The sequence below is a fragment of the Heptranchias perlo genome, chromosome 13 (assembly GCF_035084215.1).
Source record: "Heptranchias perlo isolate sHepPer1 chromosome 13, sHepPer1.hap1, whole genome shotgun sequence".
Taxonomy (NCBI): domain Eukaryota; kingdom Metazoa; phylum Chordata; class Chondrichthyes; order Hexanchiformes; family Hexanchidae; genus Heptranchias; species Heptranchias perlo.
This window is the reverse complement of record NC_090337.1, coordinates 10,333,476-10,354,330: the sequence shown is the minus strand read 5'-3', so window position 1 is coordinate 10,354,330 and position 20,855 is coordinate 10,333,476. Positions and strand designations below refer to the sequence as shown.

Sequence of the window (20,855 nt, the reverse complement as noted above, 5' to 3'; positions counted from 1 at the left end):
TTTTTTTTCTACCTTAATGCTGCAGGCAAAGCAAAGGTGTTGCGAGGTAGGTGAAAAGGTACTAAATATGTTGGTGTTTTAGGAAAAGCAAGTGCATATCATTACATGCCTACACTCCAATAATGGCAGCTTACAGAATGGTGAATTTGAGTGCTCTTCCAAGAGAGGAATGTTAACACTGAGGAATGGGAGGATATTAGGAAGGCTGGTAAAAGAGATGGGTTTTAAGGGGGGGTTTGGGGATGGGGTGTTAAAGCAGCAGAGGGAGGTGGAGAGACAGAGGAAGGTGAGGGAGCAAACACCAGGGCGTAGACCCAAGTGGCTGAAGGCACGTCTGCCAGTGGAGGGGCAAAAGAAGGGGTAACGCACAAGAGCCCAGAGTCAAAGGATCCGAGAATTTGGGGTGGGGGTTGTGGCACTGGACAGGATACAGAGATAGGGAGGGGTGGTGCCATGGAGGGATTTAAACATCAAATAAAAATTTAAAAATTGAGGCAGTGGGTGCCTGGGTGTCAATGTCGATCAGTAAAGACAGGGCTGATGGGCGAGCAGGACTTGGTACAGGACAGGATATAGGCACTAGAGCTTTGGGTGAACTGAACTGTATGGTGGGTGGAGGATAGAAAGAGGGTTTCAGTGGCAGATAAACTGAGGTGTGGCGGAGACGGGCGATGTTACAAAGGTGGAGGTAGGCGGCCTTTATGATGGCGAGGATGTGGGGACGGTAGCTCAGTTCGGGGTTGAATAGGATGGAGAGATTGTGCCCAGTCTGGTTCAGCCTGAGACAGTGGCCGGGGAAGGAGATGGAGTTGTTGCGAGGGTCCAGAGTTTGTGGCTGAGGCTGAAGACGATGACTTTGGTCTTCTCAGTGTTTAGCTGGAGGAAATTCCAGCTCATCCAAGACTGGATGTTGGACCAGCAGTCTGATAACACAGAGGCAATTGAGGGAAGGGGTCAAGAGAGTTGGCGGAAAGGTAAAGCTCGGTATCATCAATGTACATGTGGAAGCTGATCCCATGTCGCCAAGGGGCAGCACGTAGATGAGGAAGGGGAAAGGGTCACGGGTGGAGTCCTGAGGTGATGGTTCCTCATGACATTCAACTGTGGAGGGCACCATGGCTGATCCAGATGCTGTGTTCATCCTACATTCTATTACACACACACAGGGGCAATATTAACTTTTGGTGATAGTGTAAAACGAGCAATGTTGGATTGGCCACACGTTATACATCTCTCCCGATTTTCCTTTCAATTAGGAAAATCAGGAGAGGTGTGTATCGGGCAGCCGGTCTGATAGCACCATCATCAATAGTTAAAATTACACACACACACACACACACACACATCCTTCCAGCGAGGGTCACTGGACAGTGATCAGGAACAGTCAGTCAAGCTGATGGACACTGAGTTCACCCGTAGAGCTGCTTCCTTTACACTGATTGAGATTCTAAGTCAGCACGGACTGAGATTGGAAATAATCTTTTAAGAATAAAACTATGGGGTCCTGGAGTACTGTGTATAAATACGTGATGGGATACCCTCTCTACTACTTTCAGATCCGTGGGGACAGGAGGATGGAAGGGGGGGAATGTTCAGGGCTCTGAAGGACAGATATTAGAAAGTGTTTTTTTTTGCACCTGAGTGATCAACAGCTGGAACAGATTGTCAGGTAGGTGGTTGAAGCTGGGATATTGGACTCATTTAAGGAACAGTTAGATACCGTACTGGAAAGAGGTCGGGTTGGTATTCTGAAGGATGAGATCAGATGGGGTGAAGGGCTTCATGTGAGCTCAAATTGGCAGCCTTGACAATATTAGGAGGAGTTCAGGTCAATAAAACTGACTTCTGTTTCTCACAGTGTTTATTTTAAGTGACGAAAGATAACAGAGATTGTTGAAGCACTAAACTTCAGTGAATTCTAATTGTGGCAAAGAGCTCCTTTGTGTGACTGACAATCTAGCTCAGCATTGTCACTGTGAGCTGATAGTCTGACTGAAGGGCAACTGATCACTTCAGGGTTTTTGGTTAACGAGTTGGGCTAGCACATAGAATGAAAGACAACTTCCCGCAGGCCTTAGGCACCGGAGCTACTGCCTCAAGTATGAGGCCTCTTTCTGAAAGCCAACATTCTGGCGACTCACCAGGAATGTTCAAGTAGCAGAGATTAAAGGCTGCGGAAAAGAAATAGTTGAGAGTCTGATGGGTTCGGGTCGTGTGTTACTAGGCGATGGAAATCTATCTTGTCCGATATTCAGTATTTTTCTCATGTTTATGTATCACTGGAGTGCACTCTTATTAAGGTGCAACTGGAAATGAGGTCGGATGCAGTAACCCCTAATAGTCTGGTTAAGATTGCCTGACTGACAGCAAGAATTACAAATGATTAAGAAATTACATATAGGAACTGGAGTGCTGTATAAAATACACAATGGAATGACCTATCTGCTGGAGGCCTTGATCTCAAATGGTGTCCAGGCAACTGGTATAGGTGCAGCAATTAACTGCCTCATGCTGCCTATTTCTAGAAGCTCACTTTATAGCAAAGAAAGAAAACTCTTTCACCCTATTTCAGGAGTCCTATCTTTTGACTGGGAATGATAAGAAAAATCTAAACAGAAAAAATCTTTCCTTTTGTTGCTTTACTGGGTGTCTTGACACTTGCAGAGACCCATTACCATGCTTGAGTCTCCAAACCAAGAGATCTACACAGGTTGAGTTTCTATCTGACACACCCCACTTACCTGAACCCAGAGAACCTTGATGCAATGTTGGCAAGAGTCAAGTTTTAGCAACCGCCCCCTGCCCAACCAAAATGTGCACACGGGAACTTGCTCAAGATTTATCCAACTACAACATACAGCTTACGGAGCACTTGTCCAGCCAGGACCTCCCTACCTATTCGGGCACTAGGTTGCAGGGTTATTTGAAGCCAAGTGGGACGAATCTCAACCTCCCAGCGGCATAAAGGAATCTTAAAGAGCGTCATGGTACATGGCCTGGTCGAAGTGGGTCTGATACACTTGTACTTTCTTCAGAAATTCCAAAGTGGCCAACTGGAAGAAGTGGCCACCAACTCCCATTTTGGCCTTTCCCACCACCACTCCCACCCTCAGCCATTGTGTTGGGGTGTTGCTATGGAGACAAGAGTTCAGTGCAAATGGAGAAAGATGACTACAAGCCTGTTTCTCGCTTTCAGTAGGTAGAAGAAAAAGAAAGACTTTTCACAGGACGTCCCAAAGCGCTTTACAGAAAATATTGTACTTTTGAAGTACTCTTGCCTCTTAAACATCCCTGATTTTAATCGCTCCACCATTGGCGGCCGTGCCTTCAGCTGCCTTGGCCCTAAGCTCTGGAATTCCCTCCCTAAATCTCTCTAGCTCTTGACCTCTCTCTCCTCCTTTAAGACCCTCCCTAAAACCTACCTCTGTGACCAAACTGCTGTCCTAGTATCTCCTTATGTGGCTCGGTGTCAAATTTTGTTTGATAACGCTCCTGTGAATTGCCTTGGGATATTTTACTACATTAAGGCGCTATATAAATGCAAGTTGTAGGCGGTGGTGTTGTTGAAGTGTAGTCACTGTTGTAATGTAGGAAACGCGGCAGCCAGTTTGCGCACAGCAAGGTCCCACAAACAGCAATGTGATAATGACCAGATAATCTGTTTTAATGATGTTGGATGAGGGATAAATATTGGCCAGGACATCGGGGAGAACTCCCCTGCTCTTCTTCAAAATAGTGCCATGGGATCTTTTACAGCCACCTGAGAGGTCAGACGGGGCCTCAGTTTAATGTCTCATCCGAAAAAGAGGACTATAGTTTAACCCTACGAACTTTGAAAGTGCATTTCCTCACCATTTTACAAAGTCCATCATATTTACACAATATATGTACTGAGAATTGATATTTTGGGGTTGTAAGAAGGCAATTTTATTGCTTATGAGGAGAAAAACCAATTATTGGTTTGCACATACACAATGTACAAAATCAAGAAGTTAGCTCGAATGGAAATTACATTGGACTCCAAAGTTGTGGAGAGAGGCAGACAAAATTGAACTTATAAAATCGGAGAAATCACACAAGAAGTGGGGATGATTCTGCCCATCCTGCCTGTGCAGGACCGAGCTCTTCAATCAGAGATACCTACTCTTATCCAATTCCCTTGCCCACCTGTTTCATTGGAGAAAAGAATATGGAGAGGATCCATCAACCAGGCCTTTAATATGTCAGCGGGCACAGATCTTACCAACGTAAGCAGGTTGTTTAACTTGGAGAGTGAGGACACAGTCACAGCGAGAGTGGCGATAGTAGAGTAACCTGCTTCTCATTCACCCCAGGCCGCGCACAGAATAGCTAAAACGGCAAACAGCAGAAAAAAGCACTTCACGCCGTACAAACAGTCAGATAAACACTTGGTTAGGACTGGAAGATAATGAGGGGCAAGAGACAATCAAATACTTCATGCACCGTGAAGATGTAATGCCATTGAATGTAACCAAAGATGAGTAATAGAGACAAAAGCTAAACACTAGTAATCTGAAATGGAAACACTCAGCATCTGTGGAGAGGGAAACAGAGTTAATGGGCACGATTTTAACTTCAAAGCGTGGGGGCAAACAAAATCGGGCATTTCTGGAGCAGGAAGGAATCCCGGCTCCAACCCGCGGAAAAATGCGCACGGCCCAGAGCCATCTGGGTGCGCACGCCGTTCCCGAACCCGGAAGTCCCGCCGGCAATTAAAGTCGGCGGCACGATATTTAAACCAACAATTGAAGGACTTGAAATCTGCCTTAATGTAATTAATCATGCTGGCAAGCGATTTCAACGCTGCCTCAGCATGTTCCCCCGCGCTGTGTGAAACACGCCATGGGGAACGAGTCGGGTTTCAGCCGGCAACCATTTGGACATTTAAATCCCTCTTTGACAAATGGGGATAAAAGGGGCAGGGGCATTCTGTAAACACCATGTATTGCAGGGGCATTCTGTAAACACCATGTATTGTTCTATATGTATAAATGCGTAGGCTTCGAGGAGCTCCTGAACATTTACCTGAGGAAGGAGGAAGCCTCCGAAAGCTTGTGAATTTAAAATAAAATTGCTGGACTATAACTTGGTGTTGTAAAATTGTTTACAATTGTCAACCCCAGTCCATCACCGGCATCTCTACATGATAAAAGGTGAGTTATTGCAGCAGGGCACTCAGTTCTCTCAGATAAACTTTTGGCTGGGAATCTTTGTGTTTAGACTGAAAATTCTTGGTTCACATTCAGAATGATTCTGTTTACGCATAGTTACCTACTTTTCGGACCCCCTCAAACTGACACCATCAGGATGGGGGGCACAATGGCTGCATTCACCAGTACGTCCGAGGACGAGGAACATCACCGTCCTCGCCAGGCACGGCGTGCACTTCCGCCACTTGGAGCTGCACAACACAGTGCTGCGCCACAGGCACCTGCACACGAGCACAGAGGGCAACAACAGAGGGCCTGACGTCGCAGGAGGCACTACCTTTGTCAGAGGGTCTACAGACCGAGGCTCAGCTACCTGGACCTCCCTGAGGAGCAGTGCATACAGAGGCTAAGAGTGAGTCACCAAGTGGTCGCAGACATCTACAGCCTCCTTCATGCCGAGCTGCTCCTGGCTGGGCCTGGTGGGATTGCATTGTCCGTCACAGTTAAAGTGACCACTGCCCTCAATTTCTTCACCTCCAGATCATTCCAGTGTGCCTCCGGTGACATCGCCGGGGTCCCTCAGTCGTCTGCTCACGATGGTTTGTGCGCAGGGCGTCGCAATATGTCAACTTCCCCATTGTCGACCTCAGCCAGACGGAGAGGGCAGTGGGATTCCACACTGTGGCTGGCTTCCCACGGGTACAGGGTGCAATCAGTTGCACCCATATAGCAATACGAGCACCTCCACACGAGCCAGGACTGTTCATCAACAGGAAGGGCTTTCACTCCATCAACGCGGAGCTCATTTGCGACCACCGGAAACGATTTCTTCACGTATGGGCCAGATTCCCTGGCAGCTGTCATGATTCATTCATTCTGCGGGAATCCAACATCCCGGGCCTCTTCCACGCAAAAAAAAACAGCCTTAAGGGTTTGTTCCTCGGAGACTAGGGATACCCCTGCACACGTGGCTCATGACACCTCTGGGGCACCCCATCAGCGAGGAGCGGTGTCGATACGACAACAGCCACCAGGTCACTGAACACGCGATAGGACTGCTCAAGATGTGATTTCGGTGCTTGGATCGGTCTGGGAGCGTGCTTCAAAACGCATCGGCGAGAGTGGGTCGCATTATAGTCGCCTGTTGTGTCTGACACAACATGGCGCAACAGAGAGGGGTACCAGCTGATGAGGTCCGGTGCCATCATCCAGCATCCACATCTGCCATCCACATTGAGGAGGAGGAGGAGGAGGAGGAGGAGGAGGAGGAGGAGGAGGAGCCCATCGGCAGAGCAGCGGCTCACTCGGCTGCTCATGAGGCCGGGGAGTCACTAATATTTGAACCATTCTCATAAGGAGATCACAAAGTGAGAATAGTCCAGTCCTCGGACCACCTGGAGAAAGCAGCGCCAACACCAGCCACCCCACCCCCACCCCCCCCCCCCAGCACAAAACGATCCTACACCTACACGTACACCCACTGTAAACACACCCACTGGGTGGCATCAAGTCTCGCTGTTTACAATGAAGCACATGTAAGGGCGCTATCACAAAAAGGGAATCAAGAATGGGCAAGACGTGGCAGTAGTGACGAGAAGTATAACATTGATGTGAATTTAACAAAAACAAAATCCAAATATAAATGAAAAACATGACATTCTGTTAGACACCATTTGTGCATACCCTTCGTGATCACAAATCCTTCGCCTTTCTCTTCCTACTACTTCTACGTGGTGCATCCCCCGTGGCTGCTGCAGAGTAAGTGGCAGGTTGCTCATGTTCCTGCCCTGATTGCTTAGATGCTCTCAGCCTACGCCCTCTGGGTTTTGGAGCTCAAAGACTGCTCCACCTGCACCTGTGTTGTAAAGTTTCTGTCTGCTTGTTTAAGGCGGCAGAATCTTCTTCACCCTGAGTCCGAACGGCCATTGTCGGGGCCTGAATGGACTCGTTGGTGAGCCGTGCCTGAAGCGCAATGGAGGCTAGCCTTCTCTTCATCGCAGATATTCCCGCACTTACCTGTGCCACCATTCCACTCATGCACGCGTTGGACTCCTCCATCCTCTGCACTATTGTGGAGAGTGTACGTGGCACCTGCTCCAGTACCTCGCAAATGTGCTGCTGTCCCTCAATCATTCTCCTTTTAAAGGGTTCAGCATCTGCAGAGCCTGGAGAGGAGTGCGCCCACCGACGGGGACTCTCCACAGCTGCCCCTGCCACCAGTGTCTGCTCGTGCTCACCTGTATGTGGTGACTCACCAGGTGCCAACCCAACTAAGTTTATAATGGGACCGACTGAGGGGTGAGTATCTGCGCTGGTGGATGGCTCGCTAAGATGTGACGGTGCACCCTCAGGGGCCCAGAGCTCCTCTGAGGAATCGTCCTCTCCCATCACTTCGGTCGTTGAAGGGCCTGGAAGAGAACAGAAGATAATATTAAAAATCATCACAGATGTGTCATGTTGCGATGAGCATACTGAGGTGTTCAACATGCCAAGCATTGTTAATATCAATTCATGTTGTGTGTGATGAATGTTAAAGTTGTGTCACCAGATGTTTGTGGGAGGCCAGTCTCGGCGTCCCCGACGGACAGGCACTCGAGGGTGCGGCTCATCTCCAGCGCCTCCTCCTCCGCCTCTGTGAGGACCACTATTTGTGGAGGCCCCCCTCCAGTCCTCACCCTCTCACGTGCATTTTGCGTTCTCTTCTCCTACAAGGGGAGAAAGTACAGACGTGTGAGTGAGTGATGGTGAAGTGGCCGACCGATGAATGCATTGCTTTGGGTGAAGCTGCCCGTGAAAGAAATGCATCAGAGGGTGAATATCAGACAGAGACGTCACATTGGATGAGGATTGGGGTGAATGGTAGTGGTGGGGTCACAATAGGGAGGTGAGGAAATGAAGGTAAGTTGAGGATGAGCTTTAGGTGGGTTTGAGGAGTGATGCGATGGAGTAGTCTCGGCAGAGCAGAATGATGTCGGGGGGGAGTGGTGATGTGGAACTCGGAATGCAGGAGAATCAGCGAGTGTACTCACTTTTGCTGACAATAGTTAGGTCATTGAAACTCTTCCTGCACTGGACCCAGGTGCGGGAGATGTTGCTCCTGCTGGTGGCCTCCTCTGCCACCTCGAGCCAGGCCTTCTTGGTGGCAGAGGCAGGGCGCGTCCTCCTGTCGGCCAGGTAAAATAGTTCCCTCCTCCTCCTCCTCACCCTGGCCAGCAGCACCTCACGTGAGGCGTCACTGAATCTTGGAGCTGGCTTGCCCCTCTGCTGTTGCATTCTGCGTGCTTGCTCCTTGCTCCAGCAAAAGCCATTGTTGCAATGGCCCTTTAAATCCAGACCGCTCCAGCTGACAGCAGGTCATGCGGGTGCGCAGTCCGCCCACTGCGCAGCTTTCGGACGGCAAACCCGGAAACAATGTTAAGGGGCACCAATTAAGTCGCGATCGCGTGGGGAACGGTAAGATTTTATTATCTGGGTTACCCGCGCGCCCATTGACCCCCCCCACCCTGCTGCCATCCCACCGGCATTTTAAAATCATGCCCAATGTTCCAGGTTGAGGATCTTTCATCAGAACTGGAAGATGTTTAGAGATTTAACAGCTTTTAAACAACTGCAAAGCCAGTGAAAATGGGGCAGGAAAAGAACAAAAGAGAGAGGTCTCTGATAGGGTGGGTGACAGGTGTAGATGGATACTTTTGTTTGACTTTTCTTTGGGGAAAGACGAGACAACACATGCAAAATCTTCCCTCAAGAGATTGTCAATTGGGTAGAGTCTTTGACAGGCTAGACGTTAGGCAGACTATGGAAGGGATGGGCTTGATGGGCTGTGTGGCCTTTTCTCATATTGTGCTTTCTTGTAAGAGCAAGATAGAGAGAAGGAGGCTGGAGGAAGAGAAGGCACAGCGGGCAAGCTTTGTAATATGTAGTGCAATTTCCCTCATTGGTCCAAAAGCAAACTTTGTCATTTGCAAATGGCTTTAGACCTTTTCCGAATAGCGTCCTTTTGTGAGATATCTTATCCTGAAAAGTATTAACAGATTATAAAAATCACTGCAATTCTAAAATTTAGTCATAAACAGATTATTTAATTAATTGAGCGTTTCATCATTTCCCTGACCCAACATACATACACACAATTATGCCTTTTAAAAGCATGCCCCCAGTAAATGTATCTTCCCCATTACTAAAAAGTGTTACGCATTTAAGCCTTGTCATTCCAAACTCCTTGGGACTGCTGATGAATGGGTAATTTACCAATTCCTGACAGTGAGCCTCGTCTGCTGGGGATGTCAATCAAAAAAAAATCATGAGCACTGTCCTCCCGAATTTCCCATTTGCGCTCCCTACGGGTGAAGTTCTCTGCTATAGAGCGAAGCCTGAAACCTTACACCTGTGGTGTTTCCTATTAGGGGTTTTCAGCTCTTCTGCTGACTGGAATGGGGCTTCTGAGTTTTTTATATTGAAGTCCGTTTGTCCCTCGAGCATCGTTGCACCAATCTCTCCCATCCTAGAGTACGTGCTTCAAAAGGAAGCACTTTCACCTCAAATCAGCCGCCTATTACCGCTGGCAGTGCCTCCTCACCATGGGCATTGGGGATAAGCCAGGCTTCAGTATTCGGAGAGGAATTTTCTAGAGTATCTTTTTCCCTTATTGGCCCTGGGGTTTTTCTCTGTTTTTGTGCCTCTCCCAGGAGATTGCATGGCTGCGGGGGCGGGTAGGAAGTGTCCAATCAGGATGCTTCGGCCATCATGAGTGTGGGGCAGGCTTGATGGACCAGCTGGTCTTTTCCTGTCATTTTTGTACGTTTGTAACAATTTCCTTCTTAATTTCAATGAAGAAAGGACAGGCTTACTGGGCCCAGTGACCTTTTCCTGTACCTAAAGCTCCTGATAGTCCTCTAAACTCCCATTTTTAAACCTTGCAATGTGCTTTGTTTGGTTGAATTGAGTCACATAGAATTTACAGCATAGAAACAGGCCATTCGGCCCAACTGGTCTGTGTTGGTGTTTATGCTCCACACACTACTCCACTACTGCCTCCTCTCACCTTACTTCATCTCACCCTAACAACATATCCTTCAATTCCTTTCTACCTCCTGTACTTATCTAGCTTCCCCTTAGATGCATTTATACTATTCACCTCAACTCCTCATTGTGGTAGTGAGTTCCACATTCTAACCACTCTCTGGCTAAAGAAGTTTCTCCTGAATTCCTTGTTGGATTTATTAGTGACTGTCTTATATTTATGACCCCTGGATTTGGGCTCCCCACAAGTGGAAACATCTTCTCTATGTCTACCCTATCAAACCCCTTCATAATCTTAAAGACCTCCATCAGGTCACCTCTCAGTCTTCTCCTTTCTAGAGAAAAGAGCCTCAGCCTGTTCAGTCTTTCCTGATAGGTATAACTTCTCAGTTCCCTTATCATCCTTGTAAATCTTTTTTTTGCGCCTTCTCCTGTGCGTTCATGTCCTTTTTTGATAAGGCCTTGACCGTTCTTGGAGTGACCCCAGGAAATTGTGAACTTAGACAGGGTTTTTTTTTTATTTATTTAGACTGGGAACACGACCGCAGACCGGGAACGATTTAAGTGGTTGCGGTTAACTTTTTTCTTTCTGCAGGTGTGCAGGGAGTTCCAACGCGGAAACTGCACTCGGGGCGAGAACGACTGCCGCTTTGCCCACCCGGCCGACATCGCGATGGTCGACACCAATGACAACACGGTCACCGTGTGCATGGATTACATTAAAGGCCGGTGCTCGCGGGAGAAGTGCAAGTACTTCCACCCCCCTGCCCACCTGCAGGCGAAGATCAAGGCGGCGCAGCACCAAGTGAACCAGGCCGCTGCTGCCCAGGCTGCTGCCACCGCAGCCGCCATGGTGAGTGGGAAGCGCGATGCTAACCCAACAAGCCGGTCGCGAGTTTAAGCGACCGGCAGCGGAATTAAAGAAGCTGTTGATGAATTTAGTGCTGTATTTACGTTTTCCACGATTTAATATTGTGAGAAAAAAAACAACAGTCAGGCAATATGATTTGCAAACCGTTTTTTTTTTTGGTGGTGCCCCCTTTAAAATTATTGTTTGCACTTTCTCTTTCATCGTAAAGTGAAAGGATGGTTAAAGACGGTAATATTAACGAGCGACGGCTAATACCTGCTTTTAACTTGGTCGACTGTTCTTTGCTTTAGACTGTATTTGTATATTTCTCTCAGAGCGTCGTCGTTTATTATTTGTGTATATATACATAAAATATATACTAGCTCACAGTAAAACCTTGTCGTGTGATATCTGCAGTGTTAGTTTGATTAACGTGAGGGGGATATCTGGGGCTGTGTTCCCACGTGTAGCGATGCGCCAAACAGGAGAGGCAAAGGAGACGGACTCTTCCTTGTTTTAATAGGATATCGTTTTTTTTTTTGTAATTAACTTTACTATACATGTGTAAAAGTCCTTAGCCTCACAATAACTACTCAGTAGTGCCTTTATTGTGCATGCCTAGTCTTGTTATTTGTTGTATATGGCATTCCGATGATTTGTTTTTTTTTATTTGTTTTTTTCCTCACCTACCCACAATGCACTGCTGCCCCCATGATGCACCTCTGCTTGCTGTTTATGTTAATGCGCTTGAACCCCATTGGCCCATTGCCATCATGTGCTCGCTGCCTGCTAATTAAGACTCAGTCGGCTGTCAAATCACTGAAGCGACCCCTCGAGGCAACCTTTGACCTGGTACTATGACCTTTCACCTTTTAGCTTGGCATGTAGCTTTATTAGGGTTACGAGTAATTAACTTAAAACATTTACTTAAGGGAAAAAAAATGAGTACTAGTATTTTTTTTTCTGTTGTAAACAATAAATGGCGGTGATAAATTGACTGTGGCATCATTTGCTTTGAACGATTCAAAGAAATAAACGTAACGAGAAAAAACACTTCATTCTCTCAAATTTCAAAAAAAAAAAAGCGGCAAAATGAAACTTGGGGCAATTTGCGATTGAGTTGTCCTAAAGATGCGATTGAAAAAGCAACCATAGTGTTAACTGAAGTACCACACTCAGTTCATCACCTGTGGATTGCCCCTCCGACATAACTTTGGGGGACGTTAAATTTATATATTCATAATAATTCTGTACTTATGAGGTTGGCATGGCTTTTTTTTTTCCGTTTAAAGTCGTAGTGTGTGTAAATGTTTGTTACTCAGTGTTCAGGTACCTGCATGAGTTGCACGTCAAGTTTTTTTTTTGGGGGGTTGGGGGCGTGGAGCAGGGAAAATGTGGGTTTTATCATTTTTAAAAAAAAAGATATTCCTTTTATTAATCGCTCTTTAAGATTGTAGTTAACATTGCTTTTAATGTTGATCGTCATGGAGCTAGCAGTGCAGCTTTCTGTCTTTTGTATATTAAGCCTCTTTTATTGTAAGCTTTGTGATGTGTAACACACGATGCAGATATTTTTTTTTTATTCCTGTTGATTTTTTTTTTAAATAGTTTATTGAGTAATGCTTGCTGTACTTATTGTTTTTTTTTTCCGTTTTATTTTATATTTTTAATTGTCTTGTTACAGGTAGTACTCTTGTTGCTTGCTTGCTAGATGGCTAGAATTGGAAAATGGCCGCCTCGTATTTTTGCACTGTATACTGATTGTGTGTTGTTTTTTTTTTTGTTTTTTTTTCTCTTCCTTTTTTTTTACTCTACATCTCTTACTCCGCCCGTCATTTGCAGGGGCTTCCTCCCGGTGTACTGCCTCCATTACCAAAGAGACCTGCACTAGAAAAAGCCAATGGTGCCACGACCGTCTTTAACGCTGGTGTTTTCCAATACCAACAGGCCCTTGCAAACATGCAGCTACATCAACAAACAGCCTTCATCCCACCAGGTAAGGCAAGAAGGCCTCTTACCCTTGACACTGAGTGGCAGGAAGGGAACAACCTTGATTTTTACTGGTGTTTTTGTAAAGAAAAACACACTAACAATAGCAATCGGTGTAACCTTGTTCGAAATAATTTGAATTCTTTGGTGCGTTTCTTTTTTTTTTTTGATGACAATTGATCACGAGGTGCAAACAAGAAATAAAAGCTTTTGTTTCCTAACTTCGAGTGACCTGAGGAAATAGGAGAAAAGTAGTAAAAGCTCATTGCTGGGACTTCCAACATGATCCACAAACTTCACTCCTTCCTGGGTTTTGGGCTATGGAATCACACTGCAACATCGGGGTGGCGGGGGGTGGGGAGCGAGCCACCTTTAACTATCCTGGAAAAACTTAAGATCAAGAGCCAGGCCCCAGAGCGCTGAGGAGAGAAGCCAGGGTGAATGAAGGGGAAATGCTCAGGTGAGGCCAAACTTGGTCTTAAAAGCCTGTCGCTGTTGATTTACAGTGGGGGAGTGGGGGGGGGTGTGGGGTCTCCCCATCGTTTCAGTGGAAGATCCGCGGAGTCCGTTTCCAAGGGATTTACCGCGGGTCTTCTGCCAAAGTGATGGTGGACGACTGGGAGAACCCTCAACCCTCGTAGATTTTAAGAGGATGGAAAGACAGAGGGATATAACAAGCTCTACAGTTTCCAAGGAAACAATTTGGGGGTTACTGTAACCTAACTCGGGAAAGCCCATGGGATCGGGTAGAACGCCAGTTTTACACTCCGCCCGATATTACACTCCGTTGAACTGCAACGGAGAGCGAAATCGAGCGGGGGTGTAAAACTAACATTGCACCCGATCCCGTTAGTTTCACGGGAAGCGGGTTAGGTTAAAATTACCCACATTCGTGCAGGTGAGGGTATCATGAGTCTTGCAGCACACCGGCGATGCCAAGTCAGGGAATCCCAGCAGCGATAACCTCTCCTGTGCCCACCTGCTCCGCTGGTGAAGTGCGGCTGTCGTCCTTTATGTGTGTGCTCGCGCAGTGCCTGGGAATTAGAGGAGTGTCTGGGCCAACTTGCCCCCACATACTCTGGATTCTGAACTCAACCAATGAAGAAGAGTTGACTTCCTCGCGTAGAAATCCCCTCCTCACTCCCTTCCATGGTGTCCGCTACATATCGCTGGCCTTTAATGGAGTCAGTTCAGCAGATTTTCACAAAGCGAGGGCCAAGGTGGCGTGTGACTGAACGTGTGGGCAAATGTGAATCTTGGTCAGCGATTAATTCTCCATCAGTACAACAACAACAACTTGCATTTATATAGCGCCTTTAACAAAGTAAAACATCCCAAGGCACTTCTCGGGAGCATTATAAGACAAAATTTGCCACATAAGGAGATATTAGGACGGGTGATCAAAAGCTTGGTCAAAGAGGTAGGTTTTAAGGAGCGTATTAAAAGAGGAGAGGGAGGTAGAGATGCAGAGAGGTTTAGGGAAGGAATTTCAGAGCTTAGGGCCGAGGCAGCTGAAGGCACGGCCGCCAATGGTGGAGCGATGAAAATCGGGGATGCGCAAGAGGCCAGAATTATCACACTAAACTGCCATCCTCTGCCACTTGGTAAGAGCTAAGTGAACAAAGAAACAAAATAATATAACAAAAAAAACTGAAAAGGACAAAATCAAAACGGAAGAAAAGACTGTGGGAGTAATTTTGACTTTGGGTGACAGTGCAAAACGAGTGATATCGGATCAGCCGCCTGTTATACATCTCTCCCGATTTTAATTGAAAATCACCCGTATTGCACTGTCAGCCGAAGTCAAAATGACCCACCTGTGAGAGAGCCCGATAGAGGGATATAACAGGATAGAGAGAGTAAAGTCGAAACAATACTTACACATGTGCCATGGGCAAGAGGGCAACGGTCAGAGTTGTGACGGGCAACTTAAGGACGTTAACTGATTGCCAGGAGGGGAAGATCAAAGCAGGATTAATTCGAGAAACAGCCAGAGGGTGTGATGGGGTTGGTGTTCTGGAAGGATGAAATCAGAGGGGCTAAAGAGACTTGTTCATCTAAACCCTGTCTTGCAAAAATAAAAGAGAAGAATGAAAAGGGGTTGGCATAGCGGCAGGGCACGCCAGAACTCTGACCTTTAACTTAATTCACTGGTGAGTGGTGGTTATAGAGGTCTGTATGTGAATACTTCTGGTATGTGCAGGAGACGGGTCTGTTGATAACCAACTATTTCAACTATGGTGTTGACAGTGCCCATTGGGTGAAATTCCACTTCAAAGCTGCATGACTGCATCATTTTTTAAGTCACGTACTAAATCCATTTCATTTCTATGAGATTTTAAAACGCGGACTTTATTGAATTTAATTTAAAACATTTCCTTTTTTAAATGCTTTCCTTTTTTTTTAATCTCTCATCCGTTAAAGTTCCCCCCTTGCCAATTCTCTATTTCTTTCAAGTCCGTTTCTGTCTTCCATTGTTTCTCTCTCACTATCTCTGTGTTTTTTTCTTACTGTCCTCTCTCTCTCTTTCTTTCTCCCTCTTATTGATATCGCTGCTTCTTTCTCTATTTTTTCTGACTGTCGCCTGCCTGTATCTTTTTTTCTTTCTCTCTCTCTCTCTCAACATACACGTGATGATTGACCACTTGAGGCGAGGTACTGGAGGGATGCTTATGTCAGTGGAGCCTTACCTCAGTCAGAGTCAGCACATGTAGGAGAGGATGAGAGAAACTTCATCCAACAAGAATTGAGTTGAAGGACAGGGGTGTTCGGGAATGAGGTGGAATGCTGCTTTGGAAGTTGGGTTTGAGTCTAGTCCGGAGCAAAGGGATAAAATTTTGCTCCCTCTGCTGGTTGTAAGAATGAGTTTGTGGCACTGGGTGAGTCTGCAGCACAAACGATGCATAATTGGAGCCATGGCTTTGGCACTGTGCTGTATGAATAGTAGCCCTCAAATATCTTTCCCAAATACCTTAATGCACAATTTGAGCAGGGACGCACATTTATTGCAAAGAGGTCAACGTTTCTGCCAAAATAGCTGACACAGGTACAAATATTGAAACAGAGTAATTTCACCTCTGAACGGCCTGGCTCTAATTTTAAGGTTATGCCCCCTTGTTCTGGACTCTCTCCCCACCAGAGGAAATTGTTTCTCTCTATCTACCCTATCAAATCCTTTATATCATCCTAAACACCTCAATTAGATCACCCCTTAATCTTCTATACTCGAGGGAATACAAGCCTATTCTGTACAACCTGTCTTCAGAATTTAACCCTTTTAGCCCCGGTATCATTTAGCAAAAGCCTTCACGTGCCTCGCTTTGTTGAGTTCAGCTGTTCATGCAGAGAAAGGAGGTCAGACTTCACACATCACAGCAGCAATCCTGGTAGTGATTACATAGATTTACCGGGGAAACATCATGTGCTGTAGCAACCCACTTTTAAATGGGTATAAACAAAGCACTGATTCCTATGCTTTCCCTCCTCCATTTTCCTCTTGTTGAAGAGGCTGTACGAGCGTTTTCCATTTGCGAGCTCTGACGGTGAGCGTCTGCAGTCTGTTCCACCGTATGGACATCATGGCCAAGCCTGGTCCTGTCCTCCTCCAAGGTTCACTTGCCTATTTTCCAGCAGGGGATGGCGGGGGAGTCACTGAATAGCAGTTGGAAGCGGGAACCCTGGCTGAGACTCCCCTTCCTGGCACAAAGGCTCAGAGGTTAATTGTAACGTTCAGAGTGCTGCCCGAGCTGGGATCAATATAGAGCAGGACTCAATCCGTCCAGTCCTAGTTCAAAGAAGCTTTTTGTAATTTTTTAATGCCTGTGTAGAGTGAATTAAAGAAAGAAAGACTTGCATTTATATAGAGCCTGTCACAACCTCAGGATGTCCCAAAATGGTTTACAACCAATGGAGTATTTTTGAAGCGTAATATAGTGAAACGCAGCAGCCAATTTGTGCACAACACGGTCTCACAAACAGCAATGAGATCACCTGTTTTAGTGGTGTTGGTTGAGGGATAAATATTGGCCAGGGAAAACTGCCCATCTCTTCTTCAAATAGTGCCATGGGATCTTTTACGTCCACCTGAGAGGGCAGACGGGGCCTCAGTTTAACATCTCATCTGAAAGACGGCACCTCTGACAGTGCAGCACTCCCTCAGTACTGCACTGGAGTGTCAGCCTGGATTATGTGCTCATGCCTTTGGAGTGGGGACTTGAACCCACAGCCTTCTGGCTCAGAGGCGAGAGAGCTACCAACTGAGCCACGACTGATTGTTATTGGTGAGGGATATTTAATGTGCTTTCTATTTCAGGCACCAGTGTTACCACCAAGCATCCCCAGGTTAAACGCAGAGTAAGACTCCCTTCATTCTGCCCAACAATACACATCAACCCCAACCTCGGAAGAGCATTCTATACTGTACCAGTCTGGCATTTTCCATATCAATCATCCGTAGGCGTGTCTGAGTGGCATTGCCAGTTAGTGCTGAATTAGGGGCTTGAGGCACATGCCATTAGGAACTGGCTTCAGACCACCCAAACTCATTTCGTATAAGTCCCTCAAAACCAGTGGTGACTTTCATCCTATGGTCCCGTAACGCTCGAAGCAGAGGACGATGATGGAGACCAGCGGAGTGGGATATGTTTTTGGTTCATTCTACCAGTGCAGACACGATGGACTGAATGGCCTCCTACCGTGCTGTAAATCAGAATGCCCCCCTCAATCAGTTTGGGCTGGATTTGAACCCAGATCTCTAAGGTTGAAAGGCCAGTCTCTAACCCACTGCGCCACTCGCTTCCCAACTGAAAAAGATTACTAGCAAAGTAAGTGACAGCGGGTTACGCTGCTATAAATAAAGGAACGTGAAAGGGTTAAACTACGGTGCAAAGGTTTGTCTAATTGCAGAGGAAACAAGCCAGTGGTTCATCGGTCCCAATTATAATTATTGGCACGCTCTGCCCCATTCTCCTATTTCCTTCCGTCCCTGGTTTAATGTTTTTCACTGTATCTTTATTCAAAGAGTCTGTACTTATAAAAGCGATTGCTGTGGGTCTCTGTACACACCCTCCCTAAACAAAAAAGTTACTAACCTTAACCATTTTCTTTTACTTATTACATACAAAAAAAAAGGATTCCCCCAGCAACAATCGCGATGAATCTTTTGAGCATATTTGAAAAAAAAGGAGTGTCATTTTGACAGCTGTCGGAAATATTCTTGCCTTAAAGGGACCTACAGCATTCAGCCACAAATGTTTGCGAGTTAGTGCAACTAAGCTGATAATATTATCACTGCTGCTTTACGTTTCATTTGCTTCACATTTCGCTCAAGGCTATTATGTGTGCTGGTATGAACAACCATTTGCAGCTCTCCATTCCCATTCACTGTAAATCTTTCAAATGTTGTGCGGTTGTATTTTTACAGCCTTGGTATTACAGCCCCATTACAATGGGCCCCTCCCCCCCCAATCCCTCCGACCCTGAATTGAACGCACTTCTGAAAACTTACTAAAGTGAACTAGACGCTCTGCAGAAAAAAAAACCTTTACACTGCCATCACTGTGTTAGCACGATGCAGGATTTAAAGGAGGGTGCACCACCACCGACCCCTTTTAAAAATCAAATTGATACACTTACAATTAAAGAAAGAAACTTGCACTTATATAGACCCTCTCGTGACCTCAGGACGTCCCAAAACCATTTACAGCCAATGAAGTACTTTTGAAGTGTAGTCACTGTTGTAATGTAGGAAACGCAGCCACTAATTTGCGCACAGCAAGGTCCCACAAACAGCAATGTGACAATGACCAGATAATCTGTCTTTATGTCCACCTGAGCAAGCAGATAGGTTTAATGTCTCATCCGAAAGATGGCGTCTCTAACAATGCAGCACCCTTTCAGTACTGTGAAGTGTTAACCGAGATTACATGGTCAAGTCTTGGGGTGGGGCTTCTGACTCAGAGGCGAGAGTTCTGCCAATTAATTCCAGATGCTTTGGGCACCACACATCTGGAAGGTTATATTGGCCTTGGAGGGGGTACAGCGCAGATTCACCAGAATGATACCAGGGCTTAAAGGGTTAAATTGTGAGTACCTGTTGCATAAACTTGGCTTGTAGAGGATAGAAGGTTGTGGGGTGATAAAATAATTCGCTAGGGTAGCTACAAAAAATCCAAACAAGGGGGCACAATCTTAAAATTAGAGCTAAGCCATTTAGGAGTGAAATTTAGGAAACACTTTTTCACACAATGGATAGTGGAAATCTGGTATTCTCTGCCCAAAAAGGGCTGGGGGGGGGGGTCAATTGAAATTTCCAAGACTGAGATTGGCAGATTTTTATTAGCTTAGCTTATCAAGGGACAGGGATCAAAGGCGGGCCATGATCTAATTGATTGGCGGCACAGGCTGGAGGTGGCTGAATGGCCTACACCTGGTCCTATAACCCCTAGGCTTCAGAGATCCTGTAATTTGTAATTCTTTGAGTGTCTGGGTATTTCTGGGTCTTGGCAACATTCTAACGACACCTCAAAACAGAAGTGCTGGTCACATAGAAATAGGACTCAGTGTTGCCAATGGGTTTGTCAAACTGGTAAAAAAAGTCCTTTTCTTGACAGTTTCTGAGCCAAGGTTCTGACATTGTCACTCAATAAGAATTCGCTAGGGTAGCTACAAAAAAAACTTGCATTTATGTAGCCCCTTTAACGTAGTAAAACGTCCCAAGGTGTTTCACAGGTGAAAGAGGTGAGTTTTAAGGAGCTTCTTTAAGGAGGAGAGAGAATTAGAGAGGTTTAAGGAGGGAATTCCAGAGCTGAGGGACTAGGCAGCTGAAGGCACGGCCGCCAATGGTGGAACGATTAAAATCGGGGATGCACAAGAGGCCAGAATTGGAGGAGCGCAGAGGACTCGGAGGGTTGTAGGGCTGGAGGAGGAGGTTACAGAGATAGGGAAGGGTGAGAGGTGAGCAGTTTGTTTCTTGTAGGGGCCAAGGGTCTCTTGTCCTGCTTGTTAAGACATCTGACTTTGCAATGGAAGATTTGAGACAGTGAGGCTCATCAGAGCAAACTGCAGTGTTTTTTTTGTGTGTTCTTTAGTCCTTCACCTTATACAAGCAGTTCCCTCCATTTAAGACTCTTAACAGCTGACCCTCCCCAACCCAATTAATTCAGCGTTAATTGGGCTGAGTAACTCCTAACAGCCACTTCACTAATTGGCAAAGTGCTCACAAAATGATTTTTTTTAAAAAAAAGCTCAGAAATAATTAGGAGAGAATAAGCATCTTTTAATTCTGATCATAAATCTTTAAAACTTTCATTTTTAAAAGTGGCCCTGGTGGAGAGATTTATTGCTCTGATGGGAAACCAAAAATCACACTAAAATTTGAAAATATTTGATATATAATCCACATTTAAGCCCAGAAATCACTGCTGCAATATTAGTGGACAGTATTAGCGGACGATACATTTGTATGACATTCGTCTATTGGCTATTTTAACACAGATGTTAATCTGTTTAATTAAGGCCTCCATTAAAATAATTTACAGAGGAATGTCACATTTGAAGCCCTTCCCTCTGGGACTTGTACTCAAAAACAAAAATGGAAGTGAATTCATAGTGGACAAGTTCTCTCGCAGCTCTCGGATACGAGATTAACCCCATGGTGTTTCAACACTCCACGCAGTCATGTGTCGGAACTCGGCTGCCCCACAATCAGGAGGTGGAGAGAGAAGGTCATTAAGGCCACTTCCCCCCAGCCATAGATGGAAGGGTCACCATGGGCTGCTCCTGTGTGCCTCCTAGTGGTCAGCTATTGTGTGGCACTGGCTCTT

General features: G+C 46.0%; 1 protein-coding gene across 29 annotated transcripts in view; it reads left to right on the top strand.

Moving 5' to 3' along the window:
- mbnl1 (muscleblind-like splicing regulator 1) overlaps positions 1 to 20,855 on the top strand; it is a 580,601-nt gene that overhangs the window by 539,913 nt on the left and 19,833 nt on the right. For 23 of the 29 annotated variants that reach the window (XM_067994954.1, XM_067994931.1, XM_067994952.1 and 20 more), the window contains 3 exons: positions 10,789 to 11,046; positions 11,842 to 11,895; positions 12,886 to 13,039. In XM_067994954.1, the coding sequence (XP_067851055.1) occupies positions 10,789 to 11,046; positions 11,842 to 11,895; positions 12,886 to 13,039 (466 nt within the window). The remainder of the gene's footprint in view (positions 1 to 10,788; positions 11,047 to 11,841; positions 11,896 to 12,885; positions 13,040 to 20,855) is intronic. The other 6 variants (XM_067994957.1, XM_067994943.1, XM_067994958.1 and 3 more) reach the window with 1 other exon arrangement.